General features: G+C 48.1%; 1 protein-coding gene and 1 long non-coding RNA gene across 2 annotated transcripts in view; both read right to left on the bottom strand.

Annotated features, from left to right (window-relative positions):
• Positions 1-6596: 6596 nt before the first annotated feature.
• On the bottom strand, positions 6597-10114 carry LOC119103621 (uncharacterized). The gene is made up of 4 exons (XR_005094788.1): positions 9963-10114; positions 9408-9572; positions 8592-8659; positions 6597-8349 (listed from the first exon to the last, which is right to left on the bottom strand). It is a non-coding gene; the product is annotated as an uncharacterized LOC119103621 (long non-coding RNA).
• Positions 10115-10124: 10 nt separating this feature from the next.
• The window catches only part of LOC119103012 (neurotrimin), a 37899-nt gene continuing 34153 nt past the window's right edge, over positions 10125-13870 (bottom strand). Inside the window, exons 5-7 of the mRNA XM_037226462.1 lie at positions 10832-10960; positions 10198-10316; positions 10125-10133 (exon numbers count right to left, since the gene is read on the bottom strand). Of these exons, the coding sequence (XP_037082357.1) occupies positions 10125-10133; positions 10198-10316; positions 10832-10960 (257 nt within the window). The remainder of the gene's footprint in view (positions 10134-10197; positions 10317-10831; positions 10961-13870) is intronic.

A 13870-nucleotide genomic window follows, 5' to 3' on the forward strand; every position in this document is an offset into this window, starting at 1 on the left:
GCACAGCTGGCTGATTTCCCTTATATCTCGGTACCTGACATCGCTTCGGCCACTTGATGTGCATGCACGTGCCGCACATGAACCCTGCTGCGAGGTGAGGGTTAGGTATTATGCTGTAGAATAATTTGTTCGAAGCCGTTTTGATTGAAATCTGAGCATCAACCCAGTATTCATTTTTCCTGGGATCCGCCTTGGTTACCTCTTTTTATCCGATGCCTCAGCGCTTGTGGACACAATGCCATAGTCGGCAATAGGCCAGCATTTATCGCATCACCAAACATACCGTGCCTTTCGGGCTTAAGAAGACATTCCTAGGTCCATAATGTCGAAAATTTACTGCGATATGAGCTCAGAGGTCTTGCGCTGTGTTATCGACAAACAACATACGAGAAAATGCTGATTAAACGACGCTTTTAAGCAATCCTTGGTTATATCAACAGCGCTTGACGTTTCAACGTGTCCTTATGATCGCAAGTGAAGGAGGCTGGACTAGGTTAAACAATGAATTACGCTCAACTCCTCAGGCACGTAAATCCAGAAAAAAACTCCAAATCTGTGCAGACACTATCCAAGAATGTGATTATAAACAATGTTTGTTTTCTAACGTCGTTTTGCAAAACGTTTTTAGCACGCTTGCAAATTGATCTCAATTATACCACGCTTGGAAATTGATCTCAAGGTCGTCATCATTTGAAATGTTGATTTACTTGCACGTTTAACTAATATTTTCCAGTGTTCTCACGCTGCCAGTTATTGACTTTCAATATACTGGGAGCATACTGGTTTAATAACCTGCTTAAACGACTTTCCCAAAATCGGTTATATATACTAGTATATATATATATACATATATATATATATATATATATATATATATATCCTAAAGCACCACCAGTAGCATAATTTTGAACTTATAATGCCAAAAAACCATAAGCTCGAAGCCTTTCTTGCTGATATCACGCTCATGTATCTTTAGCCAACCCGGGTCCAAAGTTATTATATCGGTAAGGAATGCAGCAGTCTGTATGGCGTTGATCAAAGTAAGCAGCCCTAACTATATTTCTGACATCTAATTTGTCACAATCGGTTTGTCTGCGTCTTAGGACGCTAAAGATTAACGTCTTTACCGAGACGAGCGGCGACAGTCGCGATGCTTTAGTGCGGTGAATTTGAGCTTGTGTTGGGGTGGAAGCCGCCGAGCCGGCTAAATAGATGCGGAAAGCTTATGGCAGAGACTTTCCAGTGGTACAAAACTTATTACAAGTGGCATTGATAGTCCATGGAAAATCTCTTCAAGTTGTTGGAAAGCCTTATTCAAAGTTGTTAAAATCCTAGTTGACTTGCTCAGTTCTTTTAAGTGATGTCCGCAACTGTGGCCAGCGTCTATATCGTCGAAGATGGCTATACATTGATTTATGTGTATCTTACTTTGCACGATGTCGGTGCACAATTAGATGGCATTGCAAGTGACTGCTGGTCCCAGTCAGTCATTTCAGTGGGCTTTAAAATAGGTTCCAAAGGAGGAGCCGCCACTTTAAGCCGACGCCAGTTGAGTCTTATGTTGCCTTCTATACACACATTCGACATCTGCCTATGACGATCAAAAGGCTGCTATCGGCATGCCTAATGATGACCCATGAAGTCTGAGGATGTTTTTGATGTACGAAAACTTACTTCAGCCAAAGGGCGGCCTACATATGCAGGAAGTAATCTGCCACTGAGTGCCCCTGAAAAGACTGCCTTTCGTGTTGCTATGCCGGCTTTGAATTGTCAACGCGTACCTCTGGACAGACCGCGATTTGTGCTGACGTCTCCTACCGAAATTAGGTCTGGGAGCTTCTGTTAAGGTCTGTTCTTGCAGGTGTTTGCTTATCGGCCGCGTGTGAAAAGCAGATGACGTCTTGCGAAAAAGAGTGATGTGTATTACATAATCAATGCATTCCAATTTGCATCTAATGTGGTTTGCGCGTCGTACTGTAAGCCGCGCCTAGGGTTCAAATGTCCGTTTAAATCATCTTCATTGTTTGCGCAGACAAGCGAGTTGTTATGGATGAACCACTTCTTCTCGTCTGTAAAATTTATAAAAACAAGCAGCGTGTTAGGCACTCAAATATACAACCGATATTTCTTGAGTTCTCCTATAAGAGAACGCCCAACGCGACCAAGCGAGAAATGTAAAACAAAGTGTCCAGCAGCAATAGCTGCCGAAAACTATGACGGTTTCAGGGAAATTATGACGTAGGTAGATAGATAGATACATAAATAGATAGATAGATTCATAGCTTGGGACTATGCACGCATGTCCGACGCGCATAAAAGAACTCCTATGAGAACAAACCATTAAGCCATATTGGGTAGCGGCACGTGATCTGAATATGTCAAGCGTCAGGAAACGCCACAAATTTCCGAGCCCTATTTTGAATGTTTTGACAATGAAATGGGAAAATCTCTGAGGTACTGAGGCACACAACCAGAAGAAAGCTGGGCTGAGGTATTAAATTAGCAAAAAACAAACAAAAAAAAACAAAACAACAATAAACAAAGAAAAGCTGTAAGATGAATGGTAATCATGTTTGTCGGGTATTTGTTCGTTTGGTAGGGCTAAAAATACTGATGTCTTGCAGGCTACCATTTTCTGCGGCTGCCCCTCGCTCGAATTCGTTTAAATGCCCGTGCCACTGAATGAATGCCAACCAGTAACACAGCTGGTGCGGCGTGGGACGAAGGAGGGAGCGACAGGCATTAAGACTATCAGATTGGGTAACTTGATGTAGGAAAGAAAGACTGTCATCTCTTGGCATTTTTGGCATTATGATGTAAAATGTCTTGTGTTTTACTCTTAAGGATGACCACAGCTCGAAAGGGCACCGATAGTGCAGTGGCTAACGCGTCTGCGTTGACCACTACGCGTCTGGGAAACTAGAGATGCGTGCTTCGATTGCCCGCGGTGCCTGCTCTTCCTGCCAGGGTGAGAGGCAGACAACGCGAAACAGCGTCAGCAGCTGAGTACGTCGTAAAGCCCCGATGACGACGACGAGCACAACTCGAAATATTGGGTACCGTCAATAGTATCGTTATTTATCGCACCAACATCGTTTAACCAGTACCTCCTGGCATACTGAAGGTGTTTAACACAATACAAGAATGTTCAACTCATAATAATATAGCCTATGCTGGATAATGCCAAATTTTAAGCTAATGAAGCCTGACGCATTTCGAAATCCACGCGGATGGGTCTGGTCAATTAAGTTGGAAGCTCATCTTTCGTGGATGTTTAACAGATAGATATCCACTGATAGAGAGCTCTTGCGCTAATTCATAAGTCTGATTTTGAAAAGCGTGCCAAGCTCGAACTGTCCACCTGATAAAAAGAGATTGGTGCCCGTCATCTGGTCTATGATCCTGTGTAGTTGGTGATGGTCCAGTCTCTCTCAGTCTAGCCCTCAGTGTGTTGCATTTGAAAGCAGCAAAAACAAAACAAGACGGCATAGGCGGCTTCCCGAACGATTACTGGCATACCTCCGTGTTGCACAGTGTCGGCCTGGCGCTGTGATTTGAGGACGGTGCAACCCTCTACGACATGCACTTCAGTGCCTTTAAGGTTGCTTGCTTACACTTGGTCTTGGTCTGGGTCCGATTTCAATTACATTTTGGCATCGTTCTCGCAATCAGCTGATGTTACGTTTCCCATGTTCATTGAATGACTAAAGTTGCACTATATCTATGTTTCAATGTCGTGAGAAATTTCATGGTTGCTTACTCAGACTTTGTCAAGGTCTGGGCCCAGTTTCGACCCATGTTTGACACCCGTCTTGTAATCACCGGTTGTTACGCTGCCTACTTTCAACGAATGGATGAAATTACGGTACATTTATGTTTCAATCTTGCAGAAAACTCAACGCTGACAAATGATCAAATGCATTTGATCAGTAACTTAAGATAATTTCATACAACATGGCTTTAAGGAATTGTGCTTCTTGTCATTGACACATGCATCCAGACGCGATGCATGGCTGCTAAGGTATTATCTCTTAAAAACTCGTGACGACTGGGTGTCTTAACTTGATCTTGTTCAGCCTGCTCAGATTCACCTCCCTCGGGTTGCAGTCTCGCTAGCAATGAGTGCCCTACCTAGTTGATCTTACTCGGCCTGTTCAGATTCACCTCCCTCGAGCTGCAGTCTCGCTAGCAATGAATGCCCTACCTTAAGTTGATCTTGCTCGGCCTGTTCAGATTTACCTCCCCCGAGCTGCAGTCTCACTAGCAATGAATGCCCTGCCTTTTTAAGTTAACCCCCTCGGGCTGCAGTCTCGCTAGCAATGAATGTCCTACTTTTTTAAGTTAAAGATCATATGCTGTTCTACACGTATACTATCCAATACTTTAGGCTGCTTGTGGCATGTTTTGTTCATGCATCCGCAGATAAACACCGCAATGCATTCGTATTTACGTCAAAGAACATTGTGCTTAAATCAAGGGACCTCTTCTTTCACACCGTCCTTCACTCCTAGCTTTTTGAATATGCGATGATTTTATGCACATTATGAACTTAGTACGTATATCCATTGTGATTATCGTGAAAACGAAATGAAGGTCCAGTGGCGCAGAACTGTGCCATTCACCCCGTCTCGAATCATCAGACCCGTCAGCACCCCACCCAGCGTGGCCAGTGACGGGAGCACTCGGCCGGCCCCGCCCGCGCTGAGCCGGCGTCCGCAGCCAGACGGGCGTCCAGCTGACGGGGGGGGGGGGGCTCCCCTTGTCCCCTTGAACACATACAGGGACATACGGGAGCGATGTTGAAGTTGGGGGCGAACACCAAAATGCCGAACTGGGCTCCCTAAGATTGGACAGGACCTTTGGTCCGATGGACTGGACCTTTATAAGTCTGAATGGGTCCTTAACAGCCAGTAATGCACCCTCTGCAGCTCATAACGGGCCCCTCTAGAAGTCCTAATGGGTCCTCCTCAGACCAGAATGGGCTCTCTAAAGGCTAGAATGGGTTATCTAAAGGCCTGAATGGCCTCTCAGTCAATAATGGTGTATATGGATCAAAATGGACTTCCACAGACTGAAACGGGCCCTCTACAGTCAATGGGCCTTCTACTGGTAAGAACGAATCCTCTGCAGGCTAAGAGCTGCCCTTGGAATGAATGGTCAGAATGGATCCTAATTTAACAAGAATGAGCCCTCGACAGGTCAGATTGGGCTTATACAGGCTCACATAATCTCTATACAGCTTAGAATCGGCCCTTAACATACCAGAATGTGTCCCCCACAGGTCCTCCAAGTTGGTGACACCGCCCTCCTCAAGCTTCCAAGGTGGTGTGTGGGGGGGGGGGGGGGGGCGAGCTACCTTCATTGCGCCTCCGCCACGTTCCCGTGTCCTTGTAACGTGTTGCCATCTTTTCGCAGGTTTTTATTACAATGTCTTCGATCATTTGTGCCCAGCTTTGTTCAATACCAAATCAGAGATGTCTTCACCCTCCAGCAGTCCTAATGTCTCTTTTGAAGTTGCCAGTGCCCTGCGGAGATGACGTCGGTATGATGGCGCGAGGTGACAAAACCTTCTACGAGGGTAGCAGGCCGCGCCGGGAGGCTGGCGGCTCTCCTCTGGGGCCAGCGGCAGAGTAGCGCTGCTGGCGAGGGGAACAACAGCCAGATCTAATTGTCCAAATGAGTGCCGCGACGGTCCTTAGGGAGCGGCAGTGGAGGCAGTGGAGGCAGTCCTAAGAGCCTTCCGAAGCAGCTCCGAAAATGACGCGCTGGAGATCAAAGCTGACGTCTTGCTTGCTGTTTTTCGTTTTTCTGTCATGTACCTCTTAACGTTTATTCATATCTCATGCTATCATTTGTCCCAAGTGGTTAGATTTTCAACAGCGTGTAACTTGTCCTTTCCCCATTCGCTTGTTCGAAAATAACTGAATTTATTATGAATCTGCACAACTATGCATACAAAGCAAATGTAGATTTAGTTTTGCCCTGAAAAGAACGCTCGAGCTCGTCTTTTAAGTGCAGTGTTCCACTAGTCATAATTAAGGTATGATTTCTTGGCTTTCACCTATTGTAAATAATTCTCTGTGCGGTCCAGCGTGTCAAGACGGGGTCACAGTCCATACTGACAGAGAGAGGGAGAGAGAGAGAGAGAGAGAGAGAGAGAGAGAGAGAGAGAGAGAGAGAGAGAGAGGGTGAGAGGGATATATATATATATATATATGTGTGTGTGTATATATGCATATATATATATATATATATATATATATATATATATGAGACCTGCAGGCATATCTTGTGATCCAAATGTATGATATGTATTATGTATATCAACACATTATAAATATCAATAAATGATAAACTAAAACAACATTAAGCGAATACAAACAGGAACAAGCATTTATGAAAACCCCTAGATGGCATGATGGGAACAACAGAACTGGCGTTATGATAACAAAGGTCTCGTCTGTACGGGTTGCAGGGCCCATTCACATGGGCATATTTGGGTAAATCAAAGAAAACCATTTTTAGTCCAGTAATCAAAACGAACCCAGTTAAGATCATATGAGCACGTATGAAGAATGCATGTCAAGAGCTGGTATCTTTATTCAGCTCAATAAATCCGCTGCTATCCTACGGATGGTCAGCAATAAAAATGCCTGTCGGGTTTGACAGTTTCACGCGGATCACAAAAATAACTACAGATAATGAAACACGCAATCACAATAACAGCATTACAACACGTAAAACCTTCAGGTACCATTCTTAACAGCAGTATGTAACGAGTCCAATGACCAAAAACAAAAACTTCATCAGAGCTAGCTTGAATTTCAGATAATATACCGGCGCACACCGCACGGCTCCTTTACACAAAGCGAAATCGAACACGATGGCTATTGCATTGCAAGCGATATGACCCTGAGCGCGATGGTGAGATTCAATATTCCAGAGTTAATGACGGCAGCTGGCGCGGCAGTCCACTCAGTTCAACACAACTCATCGCTCGCCGGCTTTGTGCTGCAGCAGCTGAGCGGTTTGATTTGATTGGTGCAGAAAATGACACATTTTTGGCTTTGTAGTTAAAAAAACTTCGATGTTGATATTGGCAATGGTTGTAAATGGCGGTTCCTTCCTATCGTTAGAGTAAAAAAATGATTTTCCCTGCGGCCTTATCCTCCTATGTGCTAACCCAACTATGGTAAGAAGAATGGCTTCAAGATTGTTCTTCATGTTGCGTGACCTAACAGCATTCGACAAAAAACAGTCACACCTGGGCCGGAATAATTTTCCAAGACGTTCGTCTCTGTGTAATGTCTGCCCTCGAGATTCGGTTAGGGGCAGAAATTGTAACAGTTGCCTCGGTTCTGGAGTATCATTTTTACTGACCCTGTGTGACACACAATACCGTCAACATGTAACCGGGCAATGCACGCAATTTTTGAAATATTGCTCCCTTGTTAAAAAAAATGTGTTTGCAATCGGAGGTTCGTTTGCACCCCTGCATTTGTCGTGTCCTGCCTCTTGAGAAGGAAACTCGCTGCCAACCGAATCACGCCCATTTGTTGCAATCACTAGGCGTTGCATGAACTCATGTCGACGTACACGTAGCTCAATGACCAGAACAAACATTCTACGTACGGGGGTCTAAGATGTACGCACTAATAAATGAGAGTAATTCGACACTCAAGGATGAAAATGACTTGTATCCTTAACGTACATACGCAGCATGCATCGGTGTTTCACGATCCCACCAGTCCAGATTACCCACACACTCTGAACTTCAAGCGCCCACTGTTTACATAGCGTCGCATACTCGGCATCGTCGAGTATTTCGCCACGGCGTCTGCGCCGCACCAGGAGCCGCGGCGGCCCGTCCTCGCGGCCATCCTTATGATGTGCGCTGCCATCGGTCCGATGAGAGCCGCCTCGCCAGACGTGACAGTGACAGCAACCCTCGCAGCCGTCCTGGGGGAGCGCCGATTCCCCAATGCCAGCTCCGGACCCGAGCGAACGCCTGCGGGCGTCCTGTAGCAGCCCCAGACCAGCCGCGGGCCCGGGTGAGCGCCTGCGGCAGCACCGGGCGTCCTACAGCAGTCCCAGACCAGCCGCGGGCACGGGTGAGCGCCTGCGGCAGCACCGGGCGTCCTATAACAGGCCCAGACCAGCCGCCGACCCACCACCCAGGACGCCGACCACCGCCTGCTAGATATGTCTAGTTACACCCGTTGGCGCGAACATTAGTCGAAAGTTGGTGCGTCTGACGCGGATGAGCCGCCCGACATCGGTCGCTCACACGCTCTGCCGGCCTCCGCCTCTCTTTCCGCGCCCTCGTTCCGCATGTGGAGTTAGGCAGCTCTGAAACGTAAATGGCCGGTCAAAGCGCCACTTGGACGGCACCAATTTCGCCGAAAGTTTGGCGCCGTTCTAGCAGTGAGCAAGACGTGCCAGATTAAGCGGTGTAGTGCGCTGAAGGTTTGTTGCATGCCTACCATCACCATTCAGACCGCTACTGGACGCAGTCAAAATTTGGTTTGCAGCGTGACGCACGACCCATCTGTTTCGGGAACATCGCTGTGGTCCTATTCACCTATGCTTACCTATGCACTGAGGTGACGTAGAGCTAAAAGTGCGGGAAGAACTGCCAGGTTGACAAACCGGAACGCTCCTGCAACAAAGAAATAAAACATAGGCTAACGAATGCAATTTTGTGCATATCGTACTTAATTCGGTAATCTTCCTGATGGGAAACTGGCCTCACCACACTTTGTTACCATGGGCAATCACGTAAGATCTATTACCTGTGCTTGTTTTGCATCAGTCAGTTGAGGCACCATGCACGTCAGCTACCCGCGGAACCTCCACGTCACTCGTTTGACACGCCAGACAACTGATGTGACCTCACGCCAGACATCTGAGGTGAACCCACGTCAGACAACTGAGGTGGCTCCACGCCAGACATCTAAAGTTGTCCCTACGCCAGACAACTGAGGTGGCCCCACGTCAGACATCCGAGATGCACCCCTGAGGCGGTCACACGTCGGCCACCTGAGGCAGTCATGGTCACCTGAGGCGGTCACACGTCGGCCACCTGAGGCAGTCATGGTCACCTGAGGCGGTCACACGTCGGCCACCCGAGACAGTCATGGTCACCTGAGGCGGTCACACGTCGGCCACCTGAGGCAGTCATGGTCACCTGAGGCGGTCACACGTCGGCCACCTGAGGCAGTCATGGTCACCTGAGGCGGTCACACGTCGGCCACCCGAGACAGTCATGGTCACCTGAGGCGGTCACACGTCGGCCACCCGAGACAGTCATGGTCACCTGAGGCGGTCACACGTCGGCCACCTGAAGCAGTCATGGTAACCTGAGGCGGTCACACGTCAGTCACCTAAGGCAGCCACACGTCGGTCACCTGAGGCCGATGTGGCGGCCGCCTCGGTGACCGGCACGCTTTCAGTGGAGAGCACCGGGCCCTCCAGCGAGTACCGGTGGCCAGCCGCAGCGGCCCGTCCAGATACTGTGGTGACGTCAGCGTCCGGACGGCGACGGTACTGCTTCGGCCTCCGACCGCCGGCCTCTGTCGGAAGAGCACGGCTGCTGTCTCAGTCCTGGTATCAGTGCTAGGGATCCGAGTTCATCATCAACGGCTATTTTGATTATGGTTTGTTCATGGGGCTTTGGTGCGAAACCAGGTCATATACACAGAAAACACAACGTTTCTTCAAGTATTTGCTTTGTGGGAAGATTATATAAAAATGGGCAGAACAAAGGCGATGGACCTACGATGGAACATCATCGAATGTAAATGCCAAACATTGTAATCCTCGGTGTTAAAACCAAGCTCATGGAAATTTAATGACGTGAAATAATGCATCGTTTCGTGCTGCGTCAACCCAGTCAACAGTAAACCCGGCCTGGGCCCTCGCTATATTTCCCACCTGGTGCGAGCCCACGGCATGCTCCTCACCCTTGAGCCTGATGTCTTGATATCCGCTGCCCATGCTGTTCTCGTTAAGGCAGCGATACAGGCCGAAGTCTTCGGGCCGGACTAGCGCCAGGTGGAGCGTCATGCGGTGCTGGAAGGGCTGGCGGCCGGGCAGCAGGCCGATCCTGGCCCGCCCGCCCTCGGTCAGCACCTCTGGCTCGGCGGCGCGGCCGCTCCATGGCGACCAGTGCTGCCGCCTGGCGGGCGGCGCCCCCGCCGACGGCCGCGTCCAGTAGTGCATCCCGGCCGGATACGACTCGGTCTGACACTCGAGCGTCACGTTGGCGCCGGCGGCGGCGGTCACTGAGCCGCGCGCAGCCTCCACCTCCGGCTTGACTGCGGGCACAGCCGGCAGAGCGGCACTGTACAACGGGCCGGTGACTATCATCGCCAGCTCGTCACCGGTGACTATTCTCGCCAGCTCGTCACCGGTGACTATCATCGCCAGCTCGCCACCGGTGACTATTCTCGCCAGCTCGTCACCGGTGACTATCATCGCCAGCTCGTCACCGGTGACTATCATCGCCAGCTCGTCACCGGCGTCTATCATCGCCAGTTCGTCACCGGTGAATACCATCGCTAGCTCATCAGACGCCGACAGTAAAACGCATATCTATTGAGAGTATGAAAAAGTTGCATTTTAAATTTGGCTTTGGCACTGCTAAAACAATGCAGTAAGATGTTTTGTCTCTGGTGAAAAGCCCGCGTGTGATCAGGCCTTGACGCGATGCCCTTCTGAGGCGTCACACCGTTAACATTTACCTGCGCCACCTTTGCGTCTTTGTCAGACCCACCACTCGAGCCGTCCTAAGTCGAGCGTTACCCGGCGAAGGGGCTCCGGGCATACTCACAGCTGACTCGCAGCTGCACCCGCTTGCTGACGGCCGGCGGCACCCCGTTGGAGGCGATGCAGAAATAGTCGGAGGAGGAGGCGCGGTCGACGCGGCCCAGCTCCAGTCGAGCGCCGTCCATCGCGAACACTGACCGCACAAGGGTGGTGGGGAGGGGGGGGGGTCATGCCGATCGCCCGGCGCCCCAGCCGTTCGCGCAGGGGCTGGGCCCACGCCGGTCGCTCGGTACCCCAGCTGTCCGCGCAGGGGCTGGGCCCACGCCGGTCGCTCGGTACCCCAGCCGTCCGGGTAGGGGCCGGCTGGTCGCCGCTCAAGACGACGGCATCGGCTCACGTGTGTGGCGTGAGCTCACGCGCCACGCGCCACACCGACGAGCGTCGGCGCACGCATGCTTCGCATTTGCCAGACCACACGTGGCTTCTCGGTTGCGGATACTTTGCCGTTCTCGTAGACAAACGGAGGGAAGTGCAGATCCACAGTGGTTTCGCGGACGGTTGACGAGGACGCCGACCGTGTCTATCAATAGCCTGCAGCCTCTGCATAAATGGAGGGTGCCCAGAGCCGGCTGCCGGTGCACGGCGGTGGCCTCATCGGCGTGTGTTATATAACGTAGCCTTTTCACGTGCTGACCAGATGTTTTTGGCTTTGAGGATTTGGTAATATGTAACGTATGGCTTTCCAAGATACTACTGGTGCATTGAAGATGGCGTCGGCGAATGTATCAGTAACGTTTCAGATGACTTAGCTCAGGAAGGCGTCTTGATCTGTCGGGACGGCCGGCGCGTTTCAGCTAAGGTACTCGTAGGCAGATAAAGCACGTCCACTGGTATAGCAAAACATCTGATCATTCAAGTAGATCCCTTTAAAACGAGTACCCCACTTTTGGGGCACGTTTCAAAAGCCGTGCCAATTCAGTACAATCGAGATAAAATGAAGAGATAGAGTTTAATCATGTTCGAGTCTAAAATACGCCGTCAATGTTGTTTTTTTCAAGCTCTGCACGTCCTTTCTTGGCAGCCCAAGAGTGGAGTCCCAGGGCGCGATTCGCAGAGTCCTAGAGTGGAGTCCGAGGGCGTGAGTCCCAGAGTCCCAGAGTGGAGTCCGAGGGCGCGACAACTGCCGTTGTCGGGGCTGCCATTGTCATGGCGGCAGCAGAAGCCGCTGAGGCCATGGTCAGCTGTTACGGATCAGAGATACCGCTTTTGAGCTATTTTAACCCGCACTTTGAGGGCCTGTCGGCTTACAAAAGACAGCTCTACTGGTATCAGTACAAATACAAAAACAGTCAGTACAAATGAACGTTTGTGATTGGTTCAAGGGACGGCAAAGGTCAGTTTCCGAGAAGCACATTGTTTGAAGTTTGAGCCATTAGGTCACTTTGGACCATGTCATACTCAGTTTCCCAAAGCCTACGTGGATTTTGAAAAGAGTCACTGTGCTAAACACCATAAACGGAAACCAAAGCCAAAGCGCAATGTTTTGTTGAATTGGCGGAATAATAGAGTCATGCTTGCATGTTTTTTCTTCAGAATTTTTTAAAACTCTCGTAGCATTCGTTGCACAAGCATTCTGACAGTTAGTCAACAGACATTTAAGTTAGTTAGTGAGTTAGTTCGTTCGTTTGACAAATTAATCACAAAATTATAGAACACACATTTTGAAAAAGGGAAGCAATTGGAATCTATTGCTTTCATAATGGTGAGTAGGGAGTTCAATCAAGTTTCTCCCCCAGGAGTGGCTTCTTCAAAGACAAATGCTGAGCTACTTGGGGGGCCGCAGAGAAAACTGGCATTACCAATCAAATCGGATGCGTCTGACGTCTCTAGCAATAGATGAACCGTATTAAAAGGTGGCATGCTCCCTATGACGTCGTCACTGTGCTGTGATGGCACCAAACTAGAATGTTTTCTTCATTATTCTGGTACACCTGATACTGCAGCAGTCTGCTGACAGTGTTTTGCCGTTCACATTCGGCAGTTCAATGCTAATGTTTTTGATTTCAGGCCGGCAGTAAGGTAGATTGCATTGAAATGCACCATATTTGTTGAGCTAGCACCGTTAATAAATGACCTGACGCATTGAGGTATTCTATGAATTTATGGATTAAAGCCATGGTAATAAGGTGCTTTCCATCCATCTCGCTCCGTTCAAGTCACAATCAGGACTGTATCCCCAAACGTATGCGTCAAGATTGGACCAACGCTTTTCAATTGTCACAGAATTAAGAGGTTGCCATAAATGGATTGGCTAACGAATGGAACGCCAGCCGAAAGGACCTTTCACCTTTCAGTAGGAAAGGATGGCTTTCCTCTCTGGAAAATTGTGAACATTAACAGCATCGTATAATCCCCTTTGAACATGTATTTAATATTTGTGGACGAAATAACAATATACCATGAACCTTTCAGGACTATAAGCAGACATATGTGCACATATGCAAAGTACACACACACACACACACACACACACACACACCCACACACACACACACACACACACACACACACACACACACACACACACACACACACACACACACACACACACACACACACACACACACACACACACACACACACACCACACACACACACACCCACACACACACACACACACACACACACACACACACACACACACACACACACACACACACACACACACACACACACACACACACACACACACACTGTATATATATATATATATATATATATATATATATATATATATATATATATATATACATATCTACATATCTGCATATCTCTCTCTGTGTATGTTAACATAATATAAGCATATATGTATATATTATATATATATATATATTTATATTATATATATATATATATATATATATATATATATATATATATATATATATATATATATTATATATATATACATATCTACATATCTCTCTCTGTGTATGTTAACATAATATAAGCATATATGTATATATATATATATATATATATATATATATATATATAGATATAATATATATATATCTATATATATATATATACATCTCTCTCT

Source organism: Pollicipes pollicipes, unplaced genomic scaffold (assembly GCF_011947565.3).
Source record: "Pollicipes pollicipes isolate AB1234 unplaced genomic scaffold, Ppol_2.1 Scaffold_5724;HRSCAF=6776_pilon_pilon_pilon, whole genome shotgun sequence".
Lineage (NCBI taxonomy): Eukaryota > Metazoa > Arthropoda > Thecostraca > Pollicipedomorpha > Pollicipedidae > Pollicipes > Pollicipes pollicipes.